General features: G+C 52.9%; 1 protein-coding gene and 9 non-coding genes across 18 annotated transcripts in view; 7 read left to right on the top strand and 3 right to left on the bottom strand.

The window, feature by feature from the left end:
- Positions 1 to 24903, top strand: part of LOC127697825 (low affinity immunoglobulin gamma Fc region receptor II-like) — a 130145-nt gene that overhangs the window by 28560 nt on the left and 76682 nt on the right. For 4 of the 9 annotated variants that reach the window (XM_052201114.1, XM_052201113.1, XM_052201112.1 and 1 more), the window contains exons 2-5: positions 12169 to 12329; positions 14934 to 15097; positions 16111 to 16236; positions 17042 to 17062. In XM_052201114.1, the coding sequence (XP_052057074.1) occupies positions 16152 to 16236; positions 17042 to 17062 (106 nt within the window). In that variant the 5' untranslated portion in view covers positions 12169 to 12329; positions 14934 to 15097; positions 16111 to 16151. Of the gene's footprint in view, positions 1 to 2272; positions 2640 to 9972; positions 10388 to 12168; positions 12330 to 14933; positions 15098 to 16110; positions 16237 to 17041; positions 17063 to 18045; positions 18304 to 20219; positions 20475 to 22737; positions 23403 to 24903 lie in introns of those variants that run through there. The other 5 variants (XM_052201121.1, XM_052201120.1, XM_052201109.1 and 2 more) reach the window with 5 other exon arrangements.
- Trnal-cag (transfer RNA leucine (anticodon CAG)) lies at positions 1004 to 1086 on the bottom strand. The gene has a single exon. It is a non-coding gene; the product is annotated as a tRNA-Leu (tRNA).
- Positions 1609 to 1680, top strand: Trnad-guc (transfer RNA aspartic acid (anticodon GUC)). The gene has a single exon. It is a non-coding gene; the product is annotated as a tRNA-Asp (tRNA).
- On the top strand, positions 2287 to 2358 carry Trnag-ucc (transfer RNA glycine (anticodon UCC)). The gene has a single exon. It is a non-coding gene; the product is annotated as a tRNA-Gly (tRNA).
- Trnae-cuc (transfer RNA glutamic acid (anticodon CUC)) lies at positions 2865 to 2936 on the top strand. The gene has a single exon. It is a non-coding gene; the product is annotated as a tRNA-Glu (tRNA).
- Trnag-gcc (transfer RNA glycine (anticodon GCC)) lies at positions 7362 to 7432 on the bottom strand. The gene has a single exon. It is a non-coding gene; the product is annotated as a tRNA-Gly (tRNA).
- Positions 8741 to 8823, bottom strand: Trnal-cag (transfer RNA leucine (anticodon CAG)). The gene has a single exon. It is a non-coding gene; the product is annotated as a tRNA-Leu (tRNA).
- Trnad-guc (transfer RNA aspartic acid (anticodon GUC)) lies at positions 9344 to 9415 on the top strand. The gene has a single exon. It is a non-coding gene; the product is annotated as a tRNA-Asp (tRNA).
- On the top strand, positions 10022 to 10093 carry Trnag-ucc (transfer RNA glycine (anticodon UCC)). The gene has a single exon. It is a non-coding gene; the product is annotated as a tRNA-Gly (tRNA).
- Positions 10574 to 10645, top strand: Trnae-cuc (transfer RNA glutamic acid (anticodon CUC)). The gene has a single exon. It is a non-coding gene; the product is annotated as a tRNA-Glu (tRNA).

Here is a 24903-nt window from a genome sequence, read left to right as displayed (position 1 = left end):
ATGGATGGACGGAGAGACGGTTGCTTGGGTTGGTGGATGGGTAGGTGGAAGGATGTGTGGATGGATGGATGGAGCAGTCAGGGGAGGCCAATAGGGCCCCGCAGAAGGGAGGAGAGTCCGGGGGTGCTGGGGTGAACCCCGTCTCGCTGAGAAGCCGCTGGCTCTTTCCTACGTGTGTGTGTGTGTGTGTTTGCGTGCACACGCGCACGAGTGTGAAGCGAGCGCGCGAGGAGAGCTGGTTCAGGGCGGGCACCGGGCCATGTAAGGAGGCCAGGGCTTAGGCGTGGTGGATGGAAACTCAGGGCTCCCCAGACTGCATTTCCTTCGGCACCCCCTGCGGGCCGGCGATGTGTCTAGCCGGCGGAGCAGCTGGTCTGTCGGCAGTTGTGGGGCCACCAGGCGTCAGGCAGGTGTGCGCCTGGGGGCCGGAGGAGGGCGTGGAGGTGCGGGAGGCACTGCAGTTGCAGTGCAGAAGCCCGGAGGATCACAACATAGCAGCATGGGTACCGTGGGAGTCTCCCAGCCACAGGAGGCCGAGGAAAAGGAACGGGCAAGACGCGATGGGTGGCACCAAGAGCTAAGTCGTCACTTTCGGGTGTGCGCTTGTGGGTGGTGGATGGTGGTAGGTGGGTGGTGGGTGGTGGGTGGTGCCCATGGCCTTGGAGGTTTTCTGTGGACAGAAGGCGCTCACAGCTGGCTGGCTGGTTGACTTACCCGTGTGCGTGCTCAGACCCAGACCCCTCCTCAGCCCACCTTTCCCGACGGGAAACAACGTGCCCACCACACGCTCCACCTCCACGGCCCACCCCCGCTCCCCAGCAGCAGCGGCTGTCTGGTGTTGAGAGCACCAGATCCCAACAGGTGTGTGGGAGAGAGTTTGGGAGGCGAGGAGAGTGTATGTGCTGGAGAGGTTCCTGAAGGAGGCAAGAGAAGCAGGGAGTGGGGTGGGGCGGGGTGCTGTGGAGCAGGGATGTGCGTGTGTCCACGTTGCAAAAGGCAAGGTTGTCAGGAGTGGGATTCGAACCCACGCCTCCAGGGGAGACTGCGACCTGAACGCAGCGCCTTAGACCGCTCGGCCATCCTGACGGCGGCTGTGCGCTCCACGGCGCTCGCCTCGCAGGCATCCGGCGCCCACGCGCGCGCGCGCAAGCGGACTGGACGCGACGGGGCGCTCGCCCGGGCTGGCGCGGGGCTGGCCGCGTCGGGGTGCTCAAGCTGCCGGCCCGCTCCGCCTCGCCCGGAGCCAGCGCGTCGAGTCGAGTCGACGTGGAGACGCTGCTAGGCGCCAGAGTGGCTCCAGGTCCCGGTCGGGATCCCCGCAGCCCAGCACGCGCGACCGCCCGGCCAGGTGTGTCGCGCCAGCCCGCCCTGGGGACGCGGTCGGCGAGGGATGGCCGGGTGTCCAGCGCGGATGGGGAAGGGGTCCAGCGAGCAACACGGTGGTGCCCCGGGGCTGCGGGTCCGGGTCCTGGTGCCGAAGCCGGGTCCCGGGGGCCTGCGGTTTGCGGTGGAGTGCAGAGCACCGGGTGGGCGTTGGAGGAGACGGAGGTTGTGGGTCGTGCGTGGTGTGGTAGACGGGCCGCCGTCCGTGTGTGGCGGTGTGCATGGTCCTCGTTAGTATAGTGGTGAGTATCCCCGCCTGTCACGCGGGAGACCGGGGTTCGATTCCCCGACGGGGAGGCATGACGTCCTTTTTGGACACACAGGCGGCCCGCGGGGCGCTGTCCCTTCCACCGACGCCCCACACGCAGACCGGGACCCGGACCCGGACCCAACCCCGCACCGTGACCTCCAGCACACGTGCCCCGGAGCCCTCAAACCCCTTTTTCGGGCAGCCAGCCCAGCGCCATGGCGCCTGCGAACACGCTTCCCCGGCGCCCCGGACGTGCCCACCCGTGATTGCCCGGCGCGACCGTGTTCGGCTCCATGTGTGTGGGAACGGGCGGCGTGCGCCTCGCTGGGCCTGAGCCACCGGTGTGCCAGGCCCGTCGGCGTGGCGGCCTGCCCGGAGCGGCCCCGGGGGCGCTGGCCTGGGCCGGCGCGCCGCGTTGCAGCCGCCAGCAGGCGAGAGCGCCCAGGAAGACGGGCCTGTGCGCGCGAGTGCGCCAGGCTCGCGTGGGTCCCGAGGGAGAGCGCGGAGCGTCGGAGCCGTGGGTGTGGCTGTGTTTCGGGCGGGCGCCCCGCGTGCGTGCGCAGGGCTGTAAGCGGTGGGCGGCGTCGAAGGCCCCGCTGGGCGCTGTCCGGTGTCAGTCGGCGGCGTCGTGCGGGCGCCCTGCCGGCGGTGCGGCGTTGGTGGTATAGTGGTGAGCATAGCTGCCTTCCAAGCAGTTGACCCGGGTTCGATTCCCGGCCAACGCAGCGTGCCCACGTTTTGCCAAGGTCCCGGACCTAGGGGGACCTGGCCTGGCCCTCCGGCGCCTCTGAGTTGGTCGCAAGGCCAGGCAAGCGCTCGACCTTTTCGGGTTGTGAGGAGCGGGAAGAGACCAGGCAGGGGCACCGGTGCCCAGTCCGGGAGCTCACACCCGGCTTGCCAGGCCAGCGGCAGAGACAGGGGGCAAGTGGCAGGGCAGGGACGGGACAGGCGCGGAGAGTGGAGCGCAGAGCGCAGAGCGCCGAACGACCAACGCCAGCCTCCCAAGGTAGGCCGGGCGATGCATCGGGCGGTCGCGGAGCGGGAGAGGTGCAGGCGGGCAGGCGGGCAGGCGGGCAGGCGGGCAGGCGGGCAGGCGGGCAGGCGGGCAGGCGGGCAGGCGGGCAGGCGGGCAGGCGAGCAGGCCGGCATGCAGTGCGCCTGCCACCCTGGCGGAGACGCTGCGTGTCTGAGTGGCTGCAGGAGTCGGTAGCCAGGGCCGTCGGGCCGACGCTCCCTGGTGGTCTAGTGGTTAGGATTCGGCGCTCTCACCGCCGCGGCCCGGGTTCGATTCCCGGTCAGGGAAGGCTCTCTTCTTCCTCTCTGCACCACCTTCACTTCCCACCTCGCTCCCTCCCTCACGCTCCCTTTTACCCAACACTTCTTACACACACCACACACCAAGAACACGGGACACCAGGCACACCCACGCTCGCGCACGCTCTCTTACCCGGGTACCCGATACCCCAGACACAGCTGCACCTTCACCCTCTCCCTCTCTCCACGCTGCCCATTCTTTTCACACATTACCACTCCGGACCAGCCTCTCTGCTCTGCTCTGCTCTGCTCTGCTCTGCTCTGCTCTGCTCTGCTCTGCTCTGCTCTGCTCTGCTCTGCTCTGCTCTGCTCGCACACACCAACTTTGCCCCTCTCCAGCTCAGACTCGCTGCTTACCCTGGAGCCCACACCACGCACCCACCCACATCACAAGCGGACCTTTCTCACACGCGCCCGGATCACACATACTCGTCCACTCCTGGGGCCTCCTCAGGAGAACTCCATCTCCTCTTGGTCCTCAAATGGACCACCTGCAGCACATGCAGAGCATGCATCGCATGCATCATGTGCTCCCAGGCAGCTTTCATGAAGATTCACAAATGAGCGTCCAGTTCAGACACCGGCAGCGATTTCTTTCATTTAACACACACACACACACACACACACACACACACACACACACCCTTGTATATATATGCATACCTATTACCCCGTATACATATATGTGATATTTTATGTGTGAAAGCACGCGGGCGTGTTTGTGTGTGTGTGTGTGTGTGTGTGTGTGTGTGTGTGTGTGTGTGTATGTGTGTACTTGTATTTTTGGAAAATCTCTAGGAGATGTCGGAGAATGGAACACGGTGCTGGTGGTGGCCTTGGTGGTGGTGGCACGGAGAGAGGCACGGTTGCAGGGTCGGAAGGGGTTCCTGTGGGCAGGTGTTATCTCGGGGCAGATGTTCCAGGCAGAGCCAGAGAGATGCACGTGGTGTGATTCCCGCCACCGGCTTCTCAGGGACCACCAGTGTGGGACGCGAGCCAGGATTTCCCCGCAAGCCCCCAGAGCGGCTTGGGAGAGCAGAGGCCATGCCGGGAGGCGGTATCGCCACCGTTTGTCGGGATCCTTGTGTCGTGCGGGCATGAGTAGGCAAAGTAATGTTTGCCTAGCGGATGCCTGCCCTGCCCGGGCCCCTCTGTCCTGACCCTGCCAGCCAGCGTGGGGCACAGTGTCAGATCCTGAGTGCTGAGCGGTGGACTGAGCTCCACCTCAGTGGGTGGCATGGGGAGAGATGCCAGAAATGGCTGCTTTTCACTGTATCTAGGGTAGATCGACAGCAGAAGGGAGAGTTGTTTTCAACAAGTCCTTCGACTCTGAAGAAGTCCTTGTAGAAAACCGAGGTGGTCCTCTCTCATCTCTGGTTGTTTTTCTGAAGGAACTTTCCCGTCTTTGGGCCACTTGGGAGTCACAAGATGGTCCTGGCACACCCAGAACAACGTCGTGCATTATTAAAGTAAGTCCTGGAGACTGTAGCCAGTAAACGACAAAAGTTGCAGGGACCTGACGGTTTCCTTTGTGAACTATCTACACAAGGCTAGGGACTTTGGTATGACGAACCCGTCTTAGCCTCCTCTGCCAAGGGAAAACAAAAATCCAACGAGGTTTGTGTAACGATCAAGAAATATGCTGTGGTGTGCCTGGCTATTCCAGGGAGCTGCAGGTCACTGAGGCGGGACTGCTCTGCTGCCTGCAAGGGGGCACCTTCCTATTTATCTTGGAGTGACCCTCTCTCTCTACTCAGAACAACCATAGTTCTGAGCTCTGAGGAAAGCGGGTGGGGCAAGCCTGTAGGGAGAAGCCCTCCACTCACAGCTTCTGCATCACTTCCTGCCTCTGGGCTCCTGTTGGGACTTCTCTCTGTGAGGGACTTCAGAGCCAGCCTTAAGGGGAAACACTTTACTTCTCTGCCCAAGGTGCTTTTGGTTGACAGTGCTTGAGCACAGGAATACAAACTCTAGCTCGGTTAGAAATTGGAACCAGGAGTGGGGTACTGCCGGGACAGACCCGATCAGGTACCTCTTTGGGCGTGGAGAGTGGGGGGACTTTGAAATCTAGACTGGGGAGGCTGCAAGCTGGATGCTTCTTGTTCCCTGCGCTCTCCTTAGGAAGCTTGGAAGGGAATCTTGAGAGCAATGAAGATGACAAGACAGAGGACGAACTCACGAGGGTGTTTTTCTTTCGATCCCTCCACATCCCCTCAGAGGGCAGACTCTGTTTGGGCCATTTCCTATAAGGAGTTAGGAATCTGTGGTCCAGGTCAGCCCAGGCTGGAGAATCCTCTGTGACTACTGAGCAGGAGACTGGATCCACCAAGGGTCCAGCACAATCATTGCCCCTTGTTGAGTGGTGTTCAGTGGGAGCTGAGAAACAAGCCATGATTACCAAGCCAGCGGCATCGCTGGGGTGAAACCCTCGGGGACTGTTTCCTGAAGGCTACCATGCAGAGGCTGCGTTGCATGGGGGTCCAGACTGCAACTCATGCTAGCCAGCCATTGGAGAACGTGTAGGAGCCAGCCAGGCTGTGATGGATGGAAGGCACGGATGGATGGATCCGAGAGCAGCTGGGGAGTAGGGTTGCATGGGAGGGACGAGTCCGGCAGCCTGCTCCCATGGACTGGGCTGCTTCAGCTCCTGTTTATTTCCAAGACCCCCATACATGACCAGCTTCCCCAGCTGCAGCAACAGCAGCAGGAAGAGGAGCAGCATCAGAACTGGGATCAGACAGAAGACAACCACCAGGGACAGCATCACCACCACCACCACCACCACCACCACCACTGGCAGCAGCAGCAGGAGAAAAACAAACAAACAAACAAACAAACAAAACCAAACAAAATCACAAAAGACAAACAACAGCAACAACAACAACAACAACAACAACAACAACAACAAAGCGACCAACAGAGGCATCCCCATGACCACCAGTGGCAGCAGCAGTAGCAGAGCGACACCCCTGTGTGTGAGCATCAGTGATGGTCACTGAGGGACCTGTCAGTGAGGGAGGGCTTGGCATGGAGGACCATGGAATCAAGTGTGTGCTCTTGTGACTCTCAGGGCTGTGCTGTGCTGTGCTGTGCTGTGCTGTGCTGTGCTGTGTGTGTCCCTTTCTCTTTCTCCATCTGTCTCTCTGTGTGTGCTCTTTGTGTGTGTGTTTGTGTGTGTGTGAGTGTCTCTTCCTCTCTGTCTGTCTCTCCTTCTGTCTCTCTCCGAGTGGGCGCACCCAAGCCATGCACGCATGTGTATATTTCTAATCTGTCTGTCTCCCTCATCTCTGTGTGTTTCTGCCCCTCTCTCTGTTTCTCTCTCAATCTCAATCTGTCTCTTTATCTCTCTCTCTGCCTTTCTCTGTCTCTGTCTCTCTCTCTTCCTGTGTGTGTGTGTGTGTGTGTGTGTGTGTGTGTGTGTGTGTGTGTGCATTCAAGAGTGCGTACTCATGTTCTCGGCAGCTCACTCACTCAGCAGACAGGGAGGAGTGGACAGGAATGCCAATGTGAGAGCGAATGGCCCCCAGTGCCCTGATGTCCGGTGTGAGGTTGGGCTCTGTAGGATGAAGACACAGCTGAGAGAGGTCTGCATTCCCCACAGTCTGCATCCCAGATGAGGATGTGTTGTGTTCAACACTGTAGGGAGGGAGGCTATAGGTGCCGGTGGTGTCAGATTAAGATGGCTCAGAGCTTAAGAGCACCAACTGCTCTTCCAGAGGTCCCGAGGTTAATTCCCATCAACCACCTAGCTCACAACCGGAATCCGGTGCCCTCTTATGGTGTATCTAAAGACAATGACAGTGTGCTTACCGAAACCGAATAGATATTAGATAGATAGATAGATAGATAGATAGATAGATAGATGAGAGATGAGGAAGGAATAAAGGAGGAGGAGGAGGAAGAAGAAGGAGGAGGAGGAGGAGGAGGAGGAGGAGAGGAGGAAGAGGAGGAGGATGGAAAAAGAAAAGGAAAAGGAAAAGGAAGAATGAGGAAGAGGAGGAGGAGGAGGAAAAGAAATAAGAAGGAGGAGGAGGAAGAGGAGGAGGAGGAAGAGGAAAAGAAAGAAGGAGGAGGAGAAAGATGAGAAAGAGAACGAGGAGGAGGAGTAGAAGAAGGAGAAGAGGAAGAGGAAGAGGAAGAAGAAGAGAAGGAGACGAAGGTAATGAGTGGTGAGATGGTGTAGGTCTCCTGGTGCTGGAGGGGAGTGTGTAGATGGGTAGTGTGAATGCACCAAGTGATTTAAGGTGATTGTAAGTTGTTTGCAGTGTGTGGGACTGTGGATGTGAGGTGAGAGGAGAGGAAGAGAGAGTGTCTGTCTGGGGCAGTGTTACAGCATGTGTGTCCAGGAGGTGTGGTGTGCATGGTGAGGTGTCCCAGGGAAACGTGGGCATGAGTACCAAAAGGGACTGGACTCTGCATGGGCCGGGAATCGAACCCGGGCCTCCCGCGTGGCAGGCGAGAATTCTACCACTGAACCACCCATGCCTCGATTACAACCCTTCCCTTGACGATCATACCGTCTGTGCAGCCTGGCAGTCCCAAGACTCATCAGCTCACTTTCCTCCGACCGACCGACCCTCGGCCCGAAATGTAGGATGGATGGATGGATGGATGGATGGATGGATGGATGGATGGATGGATGGATAGATGCACGGACGGACGGACGGACGGGTACATGGATGCATGGATCTATGAATGGATGGATTCATGAAGAGATGCAAGGATGGATGGATGGATGGATGGATGGATACAAGGATGGATAGATAATTGGATGGAGACATGGATGCATGGATGGACGGAGAGACGGTTGCTTGGGTTGGTGGATGGGTAGGTGGAAGGATGTGTGGATGGATGGATGGAGCAGTCAGGGGAGGCCAATAGGGCCCCGCAGAAGGGAGGAGAGTCCGGGGGTGCTGGGGTGAACCCCGTCTCGCTGAGAAGCCGCTGGCTCTTTCCTACGTGTGTGTGTGTGTGTGTTTGCGTGCACACGCGCACGAGTGTGAAGCGAGCGCGCGAGGAGAGCTGGTTCAGGGCGGGCACCGGGCCATGTAAGGAGGCCAGGGCTTAGGCGTGGTGGATGGAAACTCAGGGCTCCCCAGACTGCATTTCCTTCGGCACCCCCTGCGGGCCGGCGATGTGTCTAGCCGGCGGAGCAGCTGGTCTGTCCGCAGTTGTGGGGCCACCAGGCGTCAGGCAGGTGTGCGCCTGGGGGCCGGAGGAGGGCGTGGAGGTGCGGGAGGCACTGCAGTTGCAGTGCAGAAGCCCGGAGGATCACAACATAGCAGCATGGGTACCGTGGGAGTCTCCCAGCCACAGGAAGCCGAGGAAAAGGAACGGGCAAGACGCGATGGGTGGCACCAAGAGCGAAGTCGTCACTTTCGGGTGTGCGCTTGTGGGTGGTGGATGGTGGTAGGTGGGTGGTGGGTGGTGGGTGGTGCCCGTGGCCTTGGAGGAGGTTTTCTGTGGACAGAAGGCGCTCACAGCTGGCTGGCTGATTGACTTACCCGTGTGCGTGCTCAGACCCAGACCCCTCCTGAGCCCACCTTTCCCGACGGGAAACAACGTGCCCACCACACGCTCCACCCCCACGGCCCACCCCCGCTCCCCAGCAGCAGTGGATGTCTGGTGTTGAGAGCACCAGATCCCAACAGGTGTGTGGGAGAGAGTTTGGGAGGCGAGGAGAGTGTATGCGCTGGAGAGGTTCCTGAAGGAGGCAAGAGAAGCAGGGAGTGGGGTGGGGCGGGGTGCTGTGGAGCGGGGATGTGTGTGTGTCCACGTTGCAAAAGGCAAGGTTGTCAGGAGTGGGATTCGAACCCACGCCTCCAGGGGAGACTGCAACCTGAACGCAGCGCCTTAGACCGCTCGGCCATCCTGACGGCGGCTGTGCGCTCCACGGCGCTCGCCTCGCAGGCGTCCGGCGCCCACGCGCGCGCGCAAGCGGACTGGACGCGACGGGGCGCTCGCTAGGGCTGGCGCGGGGCTGGTCGCGTCGGGGTGCTCAAGCTGCCGGCCCGCTCCGCCTCGCCCGGAGCCTGCGCGTCGAGTCGAGTCGACGTGGAGACGCTGCTAGGCGGCAGAGTGGCTCCAGGTCCCGGTCGGGATCCCCGCAGCCCAGCACGCGCGACCGCCCGGCCAGGTGTGTCGCGCCAGCCTGTCCCGGGGTCTAGGTCGGCGAGGGATGGCCGGGTGTCCAGCGCGGATGGGGAAGGGGTCCAGCGAGCAACACGGTGGTGCCCCGGGGCTGCGGGTCCGGGTCCTGGTGCCGCGGCCGGGTCCCGGGGGCCTGCGGTTTGCGGTGGAGTGCAGAGCACCGGGTGGGCGTTGGAGGAGACGGAGGTTGTGAGTCGTGCGTGGTGTGGTAGACAGGCCGCCGTCCGTGTGTGGCGGTGTGCATGGTCCTCGTTAGTATAGTGGTGAGTATCCCCGCCTGTCACGCGGGAGACCGGGGTTCGATTCCCCGACGGGGAGGCATGACGTCCTTTTTGGACACACAGGCGGCCCGCGGGGCGCTGTCCCTTCCACCGACGCCCCACACGCAGACCGGGACCCGGACCCGGACCCAACCCCGCACCGTGACCTCCAGCACACGTGCCCCGGAGCCCTCAGACCCTTTTTTCAGGCAGCCAGCCCAGCGCCATGGCGCCTGCGAACACGCCTCCCCGGCGCCCCGAACGTGCCCACCCGTGATTGCCCGGCGCGACCGTGTTCGGCTCCATGTGTGTGGGAACGGGCGGCGTGCGCCTCGCTGGGCCTGAGCCAGCGGTGTGCCAGGCCCGTCGGCGTGGCGGCCTGCCCGGAGCGGCCCCGGGGGCGCTGGCCTGGGCCGGCGCGCCAGGTTGCAGCCGCCAGCAGGCGAGAGCGCCCAGGAAGACGGGCCTGTGCGCGCGAGTGCGCCAGGCTCGCGTGGGTCCCGAGGGAGAGCGCGGAGCGTCGGAGCCGCGGGTGTGGCTGTGTTTCGGGCGGGCGCCCCGCGTGCGTGCGCAGGGCTGTAAGCGGTGGGCGGCGTCGAAGGCCCCGCTGGGCGCTGTCCGGTGTCAGTCGGCGGCGTCGTGCGGGCGCCCTGCCGGCGGTGCGGCGTTGGTGGTATAGTGGTGAGCATAGCTGCCTTCCAAGCAGTTGACCCGGGTTCGATTCCCGGCCAACGCAGCGTGCCCACGTTTTGCCAAGGTCCCGGGCCCAGGGGGACCTGGCCTTGCCCTCTGGCGCCTCTGAGTTGGTCGCAAGGCCAGGCAAGCGCTAGACCTTTTCGGGTTGTGAGGAGCGGGAAGAGACCAGGCAGGGGCACGGGTGCCCAGTCCGGGAGCTCACACCGGGAGCTCACACCCGGCTTGCCAGGCCAGCGGCAGAGACAGGGGGCAAGTGGCAGGGCCGGGACGGGACAGGCGCGGAGAGCGGAGCGCCGAGCGCAGAGCGCCGAACGACCAACGCCAGCCTCCCAAGGTAGGCCGGGCGATGCATCGGGCGGTCGCGGAGCGGGAGAGGTGCAGGCGGGCAGGCGGACGGGCGGGCAGGCGGGCAGGCGGGCAGGCGAGCAGGCGGGCATGCAGTGTGCCTGCCACCCTGGCGGAGACGTGCGTGTGTCTGTGTGGCTGCAGGAGTCGGTAGCCAGGGCCGTCGGGCCGACGCTCCCTGGTGGTCTAGTGGTTAGGATTCGGCGCTCTCACCGCCGCGGCCCGGGTTCGATTCCCGGTCAGGGAAGCCTCTCTTCTTCCTCTCTGCACCACCTTCACTTCCCACCTCGCTCCCCTCCCTCCCTCACGCTCCCTTTTGCCCAACACTTCTTACACACACCACATACCAAGAACCCGACACCAAGCACACCCACGCTCGCGCAGGCTCTCTTACCCGGTACCCGATACTCCAGACACAGCTGCACCTTCACCCTCTCCCTCTCTCCACGCTGCCCATTCTTTGCACACATTACCACTCCGGACCAGCCTCTCTGCTCTGCTCTGCTCTGCTCTGCTCTGCTCTGCTCTGCTCTGCTCTGCTCTGCTCTGCTCTGCTCTGCTCTGCTCTGCTCTGCTCTGCTCTGCTCGCACACACCAACTTTGCCCCTCTCCAGCTCAGACTCGCTGCTTACCCTGGAGCCCACACCACGCACCCGCCCACATCACAAGTGGACCTTTCTCACACGCGCCCGGATCACACATACTCTTCCACTCCTGGGGCCTCCTCAGCAGAACTCCATCTCCTCTTGGTCCTCAAATGGACCACCTGCAGCACACGCAGAGCATGCATCGCATGCATCATACGCTCCCTGTCAGCTTTCATGAAGATTCACAAATGAGCGTCCAGTTCAGACACCGGCAGCGATTTCTTTCATTTAACACACACACACACACACACACACAAACACACACACACAAGCATACATGCCCAGGTACTCCCCCACAGAGACACACCAAAATCATATATATACATATATATGAGCATGTATACAGATATGTGTTGTGATATATATATATATATAATATATATACTTAATTATATGTTTTTACATTTGTTTTTTTTTTTGGAAAATCTATAGGTGATGTTGGAGAATGGAACATGGTGCTAGTGTTGGCTTTGATCGTGGTGGCTTGGAGAGTGGGATGTCTTCGGTGTCTGCTCGGGTTTCTGTGGGCACGTGTTATTGTGGGGCAGATGTCCCTAGCACAGACCCTCTAGCCAAAGTATCCATGCCTCCCAATCTCTAAAGTCAGGCTGCAGTTCCAATCTCTTTGTCATCCATTGTCCACCTTAATATGCTGCAACCCAAAATCCTCTAGGATCTCATGGCAACACCAGGACCATGCCCCGACCCCTGGGTGACCTCCAAGTCACTGGCCTACTGTCAATGCTAGGCTGGAAGTAGGGTTTGATTGGTCACAAGTGGCTGTGGGCCTTCACGATGGCATCAGTGCAGGCTTGTGGGACACACCTGGAGGTCCCAGGCCTGGTGGGGTTTAGGGATGTCATAAGGGCTTCGGTACTTGGAAGACGTTGGGAGGTAGAGGGACTCTGATCTGGCATGTTTCGACTTTTATTTCGTGGTCTCTTGGTCACGGGCTTTGAGTATCGTAAACTAAATGTGGAGAGGAGAGCGAAGACGCTCTGTGCCTGGGCTCCTCGGGGATTTTCCCAGTTGGTGCCGATAGAGGAGACGCACGTAAGGGAAACGGTGAGAAGATTGATGGCAGATGACACACATTGTCGGAAAATCGGCTTTTACTCTGCAGGGAAGAAGACATCGCCAAGGGCTTCTGCAGTGTGTGGAGAACAGACTGGAGTAGAGCGAGGGTGGGCGAGAGAAGAGGGCTATTGCAGCCACCCAGCTTTGTGAAGATATTTGTCTGCGCAAGAGTGGAGTGGAGAGCAGATTAAGCGTGTTTGATCCCAGGTTAGACACAGTCTCCAGGAAAGGCAGCTTTCCTAACTAACTTCATCAACACGTGCTTGATCCTAAGGTTGTTTGTTTTTTTTTTTTTAATTACCAATATTACAGTGTTTTGTTTTGTTTTTTAGTTTTGTTTTGTACCATTTAAAAACAGAACTCTTGGGCTGGAGAGATGGCTCAGTGGTTAAGAGCACTGACTTTTCTTCTGAAGGTCTTAAGTTCAAATCCCAGCAGCCACATGGTAGCTCACAACCATCTGTAACAAAATCTGATACCCTCTTCTGGAGTGTCTGAAGAAAGCTACATTATACTTACATATAATAAATAAATAAATCTTTTTAAAAAATAAAAACAAAACACTTAATGTTTTAAAACTGATCAATGCTTTGTGGTTGGACAGACAGCGCAGAGGATAATAGCAGTCATTGCTCTTTCAGAGTTCAATTCCCAGCACCTTATGTGGAGATTCAGAACTGCCTGTAACTCCTGTTATGATCTGAACCCCCACAGCACTCCCCAGAATAGCTGTAGCCAGTTTGTCCCTTTGCCTGCCATCGAAATAGCCGTACTGGGCCTGCCATGCTACTGTAACAGGCCTGCCGGTCACTGACTCAGACGAGTGACTTGGCTCAAGGACATACCCACGACCACAAGCCTGTGTTTGTTCTGAATGTTCTGAGGTTTGCTAATTTTAAGAAATTCCACAAAGCTTTCCGTAGGACCCATTGAATCAAAAGTCAATATGAACTGTTCTGTCCAAAACAACTTGAGTCAGAGCTGACCACCAGGAGGCCCTTTTCACACCTAGATGAACTCACTGTGGGTTTTGTGGCTGACACTGAAGAATGCTACTAACAAGCTAAAAAGTTACAATACTCACACTCTGTTATCTCAGTGTTTTGAAATTCCCGTTCGACACCCGTCCACCTTATTCAATCCTTTGTCTAGTAAGCCACCACTCCTCTCCTTGCCCTTTAAACTTTTGAACCTGGTTTTTCCTATAAAAAGTCTACTCTGAGAGCAGACTAGTGGCATGGTCAGGTCTTTCCTTCTTGTGAACCTGTACTCCAGTATCATGATGTGCGCTCAATAAACTATTCTTGCTTAACTGAGATGGTGTACATACGGTTTGAGTGTTGAATCCCTGAACCCCAACACTCCAGTCCCAAGGGATCCAACACTTTCCTCTGGACCTCCAGGTACCTGAAGTCACATGCATATACCCACACATAGACACCCATATATAAATAATTTTAATTTTAACAACCAGTTTTTTATATTTTCAGAGTTAATTGGGGGTGGGTGAATTGAACATTCTAGCTTGGGTTTTCTTGCTTCTTCAGTCGGAGAATGATATGTGAACTTAAGGAGATTTGAATGTTGGAATAATAAAAGTGGGATTAAGGGACTGATGCTTCTAGTGTTGACTGACATAAAATGAGGAAATATATAGTACTGTACAGAGATAAGACAGTGCTAGAGAGGTCATAAGCATTGTTATACAGGACATAGTAGTCACCAACGGTTCCCTCTTGGTCCCTGCAAGCAGAGATTAGGCATAAACTATCAGTCCTGAGTTTGTTAACCCCAATTGACAAAGCTAGGTGATCCAAAAATTATCCAAAACTTATCTCTGTTACCCCATACAAGTCTTCTATTTTAATGCCTTAAGTCAGTTGCCGTAGAAGTGCTGGGTGCTTTGAGATTTTTAGCCCAGTGCACAGAGATGAGCTTGCTTATTTCTTTGTGAAATTAGGAGTTTTCTAAATCATTTTTTCCTCTACACATTTGATATATTGTATATGTAGTATCCTCCACCCTTGAAGTACTTAAAATTGAGTATAAATTGAAATATGTTCAAGGCAAAGCAATATGTCAGCTTTTGGAAGTTAAAAAGTGTGAGACTCTGAAACATTGTAACAAAGGTTGTAAAGAAGTAACAATTCTGCAGCAGAGACTAGCCTGAAACAGGACACAGGAATGCACAGTTCCAGGGAAGATTACCAAACAGCCAACCATAACCTACAGAAGGATTCTGTTACATGACAACTATCCATGCATGCTCAAGTTTCCTGACTTTTGCTGTGTCTCTTCTATGGAATAGTCATGCTAATTCCAGGTAGACAGTGTCAGAACTGAATTGAAAGTGTAGGAATCTCAGATGGTATTGGAGAACTGTTTGGTATGGAAACTACTCCCCAGAAATTTGATATCAGAAGTGTGTAGACAATGAAAATATAGACAAAAAGCAGGTTTTTTTTTTTGTTTGTTTGTTTTTGTTTTTGTTTTTTTGCTTTTTTTTTTTTTTTTTTTTTTTTTTGGATTTGGTTTTTTCGAGACAGGGTTTCTCTGTATAGCCCTGGCTGTCCTGGAACTCACTCTGTAGACCAGGCTGGCCTCGAACTCAGAAATCCACCTGCCTCTGCCTCCCAGAGTGCTGGGATTACAGGCGTGCGCCACTACTGCCCGGCCAAAAAGCAGTTTTTTAAACAATTATTTATCTATTTATTTTATTTAGTGTGTGTGTGTGTGTGTGTGTGTGTGTGTGTGTTGGAAATTGGTTCTAATGCTTTGTCTTAACTCGGCTTCCAAAAACCTTGCTTCCAGACCTGAAGGTCCCTGCCCTCAGCTGGCTTCAATTGGCTTCGATTTGAGACAGAGAAACCCTGTCTCAAAATTAGTGTGCGTGTGCGCGTGTGTTCTCAGAGGATAGAAGAAAGCTCTCCAACAACCATGTTTTAGAGGTGGAAGGCTGACCACCAAGCACATCAGTAAGTGCCTTTACCTACTGAGCCAGCTCTCCAGCTCCCATTGTCCTCTTTAGAATAGCATTTGTGTTATTACAATTTCTTTATTAACAAACTGATTTCTTCTACTTAAAAACTTAGTTTTAGCTCTGAATCTGGTGGCACATGCCTTTAATTTTAATACTCAGGTGTCAGAGGCAGGCTGATCTCTGTGAGCTCAAGGGTAGCCTGGTCTATATAGTGATTTTCAGGACTGTCTGGGATACATAGTGAGACAATGTCTCAAAAGTCAAAACAAGCTGGGCAGTGGTGGCACAAGCCTTTAATCCCAGCACTTGGGGTGGGGTAGGGGGTGGGGGTGGGGGTGTGGCAGAGGCAGGCGAATTTCTGAGATGGAGGCCACCCTGGTCTACAGAATGAGTTCTAGGACAGCCAGGGCTACACAGAGAAACCCTGTCTCAAATAAACAAAAAACAAAAACAAACAAACAAAAACCACAAAAGCAAAAAGCAAGTCAAAACAAACCAACTTCTCCCCAGCAGCTTTGTTATGTGTGTGGAGGGCAAGGTCAGACACTTGCACATAGGACAGAGACCTTCCTGGACTTGTTTCTTCAGACAACAACAACAACAACAACAACAACAACAACAGTCTAATTCAATAGTCTTTTCATTTACCTGTTTAGAGGATTTATTTATCTCACCTCGGTCAAAGTTCCTTTGCCGAAGCTTCCTTGAGAGTTTCTGCATTGGCCCGTGAGGTAGGCAGCCCTGGAACTTACGAAAGCAGCATTGCATCAAGGCTCCAGACAGTGAATAGAGGCTCCCGCCTCTGCTTTCTAGTGTTTCCCCCAGTTTCCTCACAGCAAGCAGTAACTTGGGGTTTCCCCAAGGGTACAGGAAGGGGCTACACGTAGAAGTGATTCTATCAAGCAGAGTCCACATCTTGTTCAACTTGTTATTGTTAAGTTAGCAGAAACAGAGTCTGCTGACCCAGGCGGTTAAGCTAGAGAGTCCGTTTCCTTCCTCTTTTTGTAGTTCATCTCCTAAACCTCATCAGACTCTGACCCAGTTCTTGAATGACTTTGACGACCCAGATGTTTCAGAAAGCACATTCTGGAAGCCAATGGCTACTTCCACCACTGACAATTCTGCTGCTGTTTGGTGAGTAAGGATCATTCTGAAAGACAAGAATCTCAGCCTTTCCTACTGTCTGGATTCCAGAGACCAGGGTAGTAAAGAGTGGGCCTGACTTAGAAACCAGGGAGAGATTAAAAAGGCAAGAGCCTTTTAAGGTCTGGTGGTACCTGATTGTAATTCTAGCACTTGAGTGTGGTGTCAACAGGAGAATCAGGGGTTCAAGGTTAGCTTCAACTGTAGTGAGTTCCAATTCCAGGCCAGCCTGGCTTTGTGAGACCCTGTCAAAAGAGAGGTTTCTAGAGCTGAGTGTGGTGATACAAGTTTTAGACTCAGCCCTTAGGAGACAGAGGCAAGTAGTTAGTCTGGTTGACCTGGTGCACGGCCCGTCTCAACCATAGCAGCAACAGAGGATTCTAACTTCTTATTACCTTGGTGTTACTTAAGGCCGGAATTCAGAGGCACTTTTACAGTCTCTCAAAAAGGCCATCTTGCGCTAAATATTCATCCTTGATTTGCAGCTGTGCCAAGTACTTGCCATTGGGTGAGGAAGATATTCAAGCTGTATAAATTATAAATTGTAATTATTACAATTATTTTATTTATCTGTTTATTTAGTGTGTGTGTGTGTGTCTGTGTGTGTGGTGTGTGTTGGGAATTGGTTCTAATGCTTTGTCTTAAATTGGCTAAGAGAAACTAGAGACAGATTCTTGAGGTGGCTTACCAGGGAAGGGGCTCCAAGCCTGTGCTGACTCCTTCCACACAACTGAATTTGCTTTCATCTGCTGCTATTGTACTACACTGACCCCCCCCTCTATTTTCTTATTCACAGCTTTTGCAGACAGGCAGACAGGTAAGATTGTGCTTCCCTTGTTTACAAGGTGTTACTTCCATATGACAGAAAGCTATGTTTGTCTTGTTGGACGGAAATGTCTGTTTTACCAAGGATCAGGCTTGGGCTCAGATTGAGGAGTCTTCTCCCAGCGGGCCCTAGAGTATAATCTGACCAAGCCTGCTCAGTCAGTCAACAGGTTCTCCAGCGCAGGAGTGAGGATTGAAAAGAAAGAGACAATTAGACAAAACTGCAGCATGACCCCAGTCAATTCTGAGACCGAAGGGCAGGTTTAATAATTTTCAATTCCCTTTTATACCAATTTAATTACATGCAGGAATTAAGGTCAAAAGTAGTACAATGAGGAACAAGCAAGACAGTAAACACAAAATTGTCAAGGCAGTAAACAAAGTCCCACATCCCTTCAGTGACAGTTGTTTCCAAGGGTGTGTAAGGATGACCAAAATACCTGAGCCTACTTCCTTGTCCAAGCCCAGAATCTTGCCTGAAGCTTGCTTCGGCAGTAAGCTACTTCCTTATTATGCCCTAATGTCAGATTCCTGCTTGAGCTCTTGTCCTTGGTCAATGTGAGGCTCCGGCCAGACAGCCCCGGCACCCCAATAAGGCTCTCCACAATAATCCTTGATAAGACTCCAACTGGATTCTCCAAAGACTGAAGGCAAAGAGACTAGGGCAAGAACACATTTTTTTTTAATGGTTTAGAGATTGGACCTAGGATCTGGAGTGTGCCACACAAGCTTCTACCACTGAGTTACAAGCCCTTTAAAATTTATTTTGCATGGACTTGCTAAGCTGCCCACAGTGGCCTTGAATTAATTATGTATGTCAGATCTTCAAAGCTCCACCCCTCCCACTGCTAGATTTCAGCTGTGAGTCATTATCTTCAGACCTTTATCTGGTCTGGTTGGGGACTCTCTGACCCCTTGCTCCGCTTTGGAATGCACCGTCCTTCAAAGTTGAGTTGTTTATATCTTCTCGCACAGCAGACCTTCAGAAGGCTGTGGTGAAACTTGAGCCCCCATGGATCCAGGTGCTCAAGGAAGACATTGTGACACTGACGTGCGAAGGGGCCCACAACCTTGGGAACTCTTCTACCCAGTGGTTCCACAACGGGAGGTCCATCTGGAGCCAGGTCCAACCCAGCTACACGTTTAAGGCCTCAGAGAATGACAGTGGAGAATATCGGTGCCGAACTGAGCAGACCAGCCTCAGCGACCCGGTACATCTGGGAGTGATTTCTGGTTAGTAAATCCAGCTGCCCCTGGGGAGGAGATGGCCTACGAGGACTGGAGAATCTGCTTACAGGGCAGAAGTTTACAAGAAAAAGGATGGTCCGGTTTCCCGGGAAGCATCATAGAAAGCTTTCCTGAAAGACATTGATCCTCCCGTTTCCTTTTTCACTTACTCCTTATAGCCTCGCGTGGGGAGGACGGTATAGCCTCGCGTGGGGGGATGGTATAGCCTCGCGTGGGGAGGACAGTATAGCCTCGAGTGGGGAGGACGGTATAGCCTCGAGTGGGGAGGACGGTATAGCCTCGCGTGGGGAGGACGGTATAGCCTCGCGTGGGGAGGACAGTATAGCCTCGAGTGGGGAGGACGGTATAGCCTCGAGTGGGGAGGACGGTATAGCCTCGCGTGGGGAGGACAGTATAGCCTCGAGTGGGGAGGACAGTATAGCCTTGCGTGGGGAGGACGGTATAGCCTCGTGCCGGGAGGACGGCTGGCTGCAGGGCCTCGGTCCCGATTGAGCAAGAGGTTCAAGGCCACAGAGAGACTGCTGTGAGAGCACGGAAGGAAGCCCCTGCTTCATAAACATCAGCTCTGCAGGGCAGTGTGGGGCCGCACAGGGACTCTAGGCAGGTAAACTCGTAAAGACGGTAGGACAGGGGCAGCCTCAACAGGCGCGAGGAGCCGAGACCTCCAAGGACGAAACTGTGGCTAGCAAGGCCAGAGCTGAGGGGAAGGGAATCGAGTCAGATAGAAGCAGATAGGCTGTGTGACGACTCTTATCCCTAAATGAGATGAAAGCCTACAGAAGATCAAGTCTTAAAAGCTTGAAATTGATTTTGGTCATTTGATACATGAAATATATTTATGGAGGACAACGTGCAGACTTTTTTTTAATGTGTGTATATTGTTTAGTTCTTAAATTGGTTTAGGTTAGGCATACTTATCTCCTCAAATATTATTATTTCTTGATAGTATAAACACTGAAGATTCTATTTTTTTAAAGATTTATTTTATGTATGTGAGTACACTGTAGCTTTCTTCAGACACACCAGAAGAGGGAGTCAGCTCTCATTTCTGATGGTTGTGAGTCACTATGTGGTTGCTGGGAATTGAACTCAGGACCTCTGGAAGAGCAGTCGGTGCTCTTAACCGTTGAGCCATCTCTCCAGCTCATATGGTATTGTCCAATCTCCAGAACCTAGAGGTGGAAGGAGAGAACCAACTGACCTACATGTGTATTGTGTGGTGTGTGTATGCATGATGCGCACACACTATACATGTGACACCTACCATCAAGGTTGGGAATAGTTGTAGTATTTTTTTTTATTTATTTATGTTTTTAGATTTATTATACATATAGTATTCTGCCTGCATATAAGCCTGAAGACCAGAAGAGGGCACCAGATCTTATTATAGATGGTTATGATCACCATGTGGTTGCTGGGAACTGAACTCAGGACCTCTGGAAGAGCAGACAGTGCTCTCTCTTAACCTCTGAACCATCTCTCCTGCCCCCACAATGTTCTTAATGAAGATAGGAAAGTGATTTTAAGTTTTACAATGCTCTGCCTGTGGATTGCTGTCTATATACAGGTGAGCAGACACAAGATAAGTTTACAGTGATTTGTGACAGCTAACCACAGGGGGCAGATGGCTGAGAATGTAAGCATCCTGCTGAGAGATCTCTAGCACTTGGGTATCTTTTTGTTTGTGTGTTGGTTGTTTTTTTGTTTGTTTGATTTTTGAAACAGAGTTTCTCTGTGTAGCCCCAGCTGTCCAGGAACTCCTCTGTAGACCAGGTTGGCCTTGAACTGACAGAGCTCCACCTGCCTCTGTCTCCAGAGTGCTGGGATTAAAGGTGTGTAACACTATCGCCCGGCTACCCCTTTGGATCGTACTCTTGATAAATTTTCTTTCCCTCCTTCAGACTGGCTGCTGCTCCAGACTCCTCGACTGGTGTTTCTGGAAGGGGAAACCATCACGCTAAGGTGCCACAGCTGGCAGAGCAAACACCTGAACAAGATCTCATTCTTCCGGAATGGAAAATCTGTGAGGTTTCATAATTCCTATAACAATTTCTCTATTCCAAAAGCCAACCACAATCACAGTGGGGACTACTACTGCATCGGACGTATGGGATCTGCACAGCGCAAATCCAAGCCTGTCACCATCACTGTCCAAGGTGAGTCGCTACGTCTGCTTTTAAAACACACTACTTGTTTCAAAACATTCTACTGTCTCGTGCCCTAATGCTAGGATTCCTAGACTTGTGGCTGTCTACTGGCCTCTTAAGCTCTAGCTCAGGGCCTGGGAATCTTTCTGTACTTACAAGGACACATGACTTTGTTCTTGAGAAATTTTGCATTGTGAAATCCTAATGATGTCTTTTTTTTCTTTTTTCTTTTTTTTCTTTCTTTTTTTGGTGTTTTTTCAAGACAGGGTTTCTCTGTGTGGCCCTGGCTGTCCTGGAACTCACTCTGCAGACCAGGCTGGCCTCAAACTCAGAAATCCACTTGCCTCTGCCTCCCAAGTGCATCACCACTGGCCAGCGGTTGTAACCTCTTTTGACAGACTAGTATTGCTTGGTAAACATGTCTCAGTCACAGGACCCAGAGGAGATGGTTGGTGAAGAGCTATTGAGGTAGTTTATGGGTTGCTAGTTCAAGGTTGCCCAAAGGGTGCTTTCCAGCCATGAAATGTCTCTCCAGGCTTCTCAGAGAGAACAGCTCTGAGATCAAACTGAGGTAGAAGGGTCTGCGCATTCTGCTCCACTCACAGTGCAATGAGATGCATTATAAGGATTCCTGTGAGTGCATTCCTGTAACTCCTGCACTTGCAAGGTTGAGGCAGGAGAATGATAATTAGAGGTCAGCCTGGAGAAGAAGAGACGGCCTCCATTAAAACTCTCACGGAAAATTCCTGTCTCACATGGATTGTTTCATGTGGCATTTGCCAAATCTCAGTGTTGGGGTCCAGGAGTCACCTCACAAACCACACGGACACTGATCTCAGTCAGACGGACAGAGTTTATTGAGTATTAGCCCCAGGATTGATTGACCACAGCTATGGTCCAGATTCAGGAACTGACCCACGCACGACCCAGAGTTAAGGTCCCATAGGGAGCCGGGCAGTGGTGGCACACGCCTTTAGTCCCAGCATGTGGGAGGCAGAGGCAGGCAGATTTCTGAGTTTGAGGCCAGCCTGAACTACAGAGTGAGTTCCAGGACAGCCAGGGCTATACAGAGAAACCCTGTCTCGAAAACAAAAAACAAACAAACAAAAAAAACCCAAAACAACAGCAACAACAAAAATTCCATAGGGAGGATTTTAAGCTCCAAATCCACAAACATCTGTGTTAAGTTATTCCAGAAGCAGGACTTAGGGATAGGGGATTTCCTTAGGAACATGTCTTGGTTGTACATTTATCCTGTTTCCATTGGTTAAGGTATTCAACTATGGCAGGGGACTTGCTTTGTCTAACATTCATGTCTTAACTTGCCAACCAGGATGTCAGTTACCTACATACGTGCCTCTTTCTGCCAAGTAGGGTGTCAGTTCCCAGGGAGGTCTTGGGAATTTAAACTTTACTTGATTACTACTCAAAATGGAAGTCTTAGTCCAAATAGTTTTTTGGTGCAGGTTGGGGTCCATTCTTATGTTGGGGTCCATTCCAGGGTCAGCTTAGAAAGGCAAATATTATAAAAGCTTATATATATATATGTTCAGGAAGGGCTGCTGGGTGGTTGGTTTTGGTTCAAGCTTATTGTGAATGACTATACAAAACAGTTCTACTGACTTCTATCATAATTGGTTTCCAGGAGCATAGAACATGACCAGATATGTAATCAATCTTGGTGATAGAAAGTTTCCTAGTAACAGCAGAGACATATAAGAAAGTTTCCTTATAATGGTAGGCTAGCCAGGTAACAGTTACCTAGGCCTTAACATTTTATCTAGGCCTTAACATTCAATCTAGGCCTTAATATTATACCTAGGCCCTAATGCCCAGTGATCACAAAGTCTTTGTCTCCTGTAATTTCAGATATGGCGATGCCCTTTAGGAAATGCAGATTTAGCAACATATTAGAGAAGGTTAAGAGATGACAAGCCCACTGAAAGCTGGGCCTGGGGGTGCATGCCTTTAATCTCAGCACTCCAGAAGCAGATGCTGACATGTCTCTGTGAGTTTGAGGTCAGCGTAGTCTACAAAGTGAGCCCAGGATAGCCCCAGGGTCTCTGTTACACAGAGAAACCATGTCTCAGAAAACCAACCAACCAACCAAGAAGTCCACTGAAGGCTTCCTGACTTATTATTTGCTCTTGTCCTTACTTTAAGTACTTGTCGTGAGTCCCTTCACAAAGGCTCTGCACTACGAACCTCCCCGTTTACTCTGAATTTCTGTCTTCATGCTCGTTTCTTCCAATTCTTCCTTCTCTCCTCCCAGTTCCGGCAAGCGCACCCCCCATCTCTCTGGTCTGGTACCATGCTGCTTTCTCCCTGGTGATGTGCCTCCTGTTTGCAGTGGACACCGGCCTTTATTTCTATGTGCGGAGGAATCTTCAACCCTCGGGGGAGTACTGGAGGAGAACCCTGTCGGTCAGAAAGCACCAGGCTCCTCAGGACAAGTGACATCCCATCGTATGGCAAAACAGCGGTGGGAGCAGCAACTTTTCAGCCACACCTCGGCGTCTTCTACAGCCTTCCTTGGAAAGCAGCTTACAACCAGGCCGGATGTTTGGTTCTTCAATCACAACTACTTAGGAGGCTGAGGCAGGAGGATCACCAGTTTAAGGCTTGGGTTATATAGAGAGGGTGAGTGCAAGTCAAGCCCGGATGACCCAGAGAGATCCAGGGTTTTGGTGGCTGGAAAGAGCACCTGTCGCTAAGCTCACAAACAAGACCAGAGTTTGACCCCTGCTACCCATGCGGCAAAAGGAGAGAACACATTCCTGAGAGTTGTCCTCTGACCCCCACACATCCACCATGGCAGGTGCACACAATAAACAAGAGGTGGGGGCAGGCTGGGGGTTGATGGTATAGGGTTATCCAGTACCCATGATGCCCTGGGTTTGACCTCCTATAATAAAACAACAATCAGTGTGGCCTAAAGATCTCCTTTTGGTGACTTTTTTGTTCAAAATCGTTTAAGAGCTTTTCCTTGTACTTGAAGGAAATCTAGTGACTTTGCGGCGTTCTCTGAGATGATGATGCCACATGATCGTGTCTCTCTGATCTCATTTCCTTCTGCTTTTCGTTGCTAGCTCTTGTTCATTTTTGCTCTTCCTGGAACACAGCAGCCTCACTTCTCTAGACCGTCGTTTTGGGTCTCAGGGGCGTTCTTGCTTACAGATTCCCACATCCTGTTTCACGCCGCCTTTGCTCAAACATGACTCATTCCAAACAAAACTCATCCTACGGTTTGCGCCTCAGATGCCGTGCCGTGCTGCTCGGTGGGGAGGCCTACGGGAGGCACTCAGACCCCAAGGGATGAGCTTCTGCCTCCACAGATGCACGATTGATGCTTTGCAGGGGGAATAGCTCAGCCATCTTGCAGCTTAGCCGCTTTCTCTCTCACAAGTGCCTGAACTGTACTTGTCTGCCCTGCACAGAGCAACACAGAGTCCTCATCAGAAGCCAAGCAAACGTGGCCATGTGAACTCGGTATCTATAGCTGTGAACTGAATAGCTCCCCGCCCCCCCCACTCTTTTACTAAAGGACCCAGTCTTGTACGCATAACGAGAACAACAGAAAACAGACTCTGATAACGTCCTTCAGCTTTTATTCAAGGGTTATCAGTAAGCGCTCTTTGATTATTCAGTAATATAACCTTATTCCTCTACCACACGCCTAAATCTCCTGAGATGGAGATTTCTGCTTCCTCTGGGGACTTTGCATCATGTGATATTTTTCTGGAGGCTGTCTTATGAGAGGATGCTTTGCTGAGAACAGATGTGTGGTGTGTTCCTGGAAGCTGTCTTGTGAAAGAGCATGTGATGTTGTGTTGGTGTGGACTCTTGAGAGGGCTTGTGATATGAAAGCTGTATCTTTCTCTCTGGAACCTGGTTGAGTCTCGTGAAGGAAAACACACAAATTTAGTTTAGAATCAACATGTAACACAAGTCTTAGAAAGACTATAAAGACAGTTCCGCAGACAGTGAGAGGAGGGAGGGATTTGCCGTGCAACACTTGACTGGTCGTTGCTGATATCTGCTAGCATGACTTAATGTGACTTAGCGTGGTGGGAAAGGAGCCTCCTGGCACTCCGCAAGCTTCCGTAGACTAGTACACACTTGGCAGGGGCTTGTGGGGTTTTTTGGATTGGGCTGCTGCTACTGATGTGTGTTTGGTGTTTTCTACTGGACTGATATGTAGTGTGAAATATTAAAAAAGCAATCTGCGCTACATCAGCGATGCACCCGCCGGCTGGCCGGCCTGTTCTCATCAGCAGACTCTCTGACCCTGAGCTCCAAAAAAATCTCTCCACCTGGCTCGCTGCCGTGCCAGCCCCACGCTTCCAAAATCCCACGGCTTTTGGGGGTGTACTTCTTGCAAACCCACGTTTTGCCGCTGCACCTTTCTCTCTGGAACCCAGGTGAGTCTCGTGAAGAA

Source organism: Apodemus sylvaticus, chromosome 12 (assembly GCF_947179515.1).
Source record: "Apodemus sylvaticus chromosome 12, mApoSyl1.1, whole genome shotgun sequence".
Taxonomy (NCBI): domain Eukaryota; kingdom Metazoa; phylum Chordata; class Mammalia; order Rodentia; family Muridae; genus Apodemus; species Apodemus sylvaticus.
This window is presented reverse-complemented; position numbering and strand designations above follow the sequence as displayed.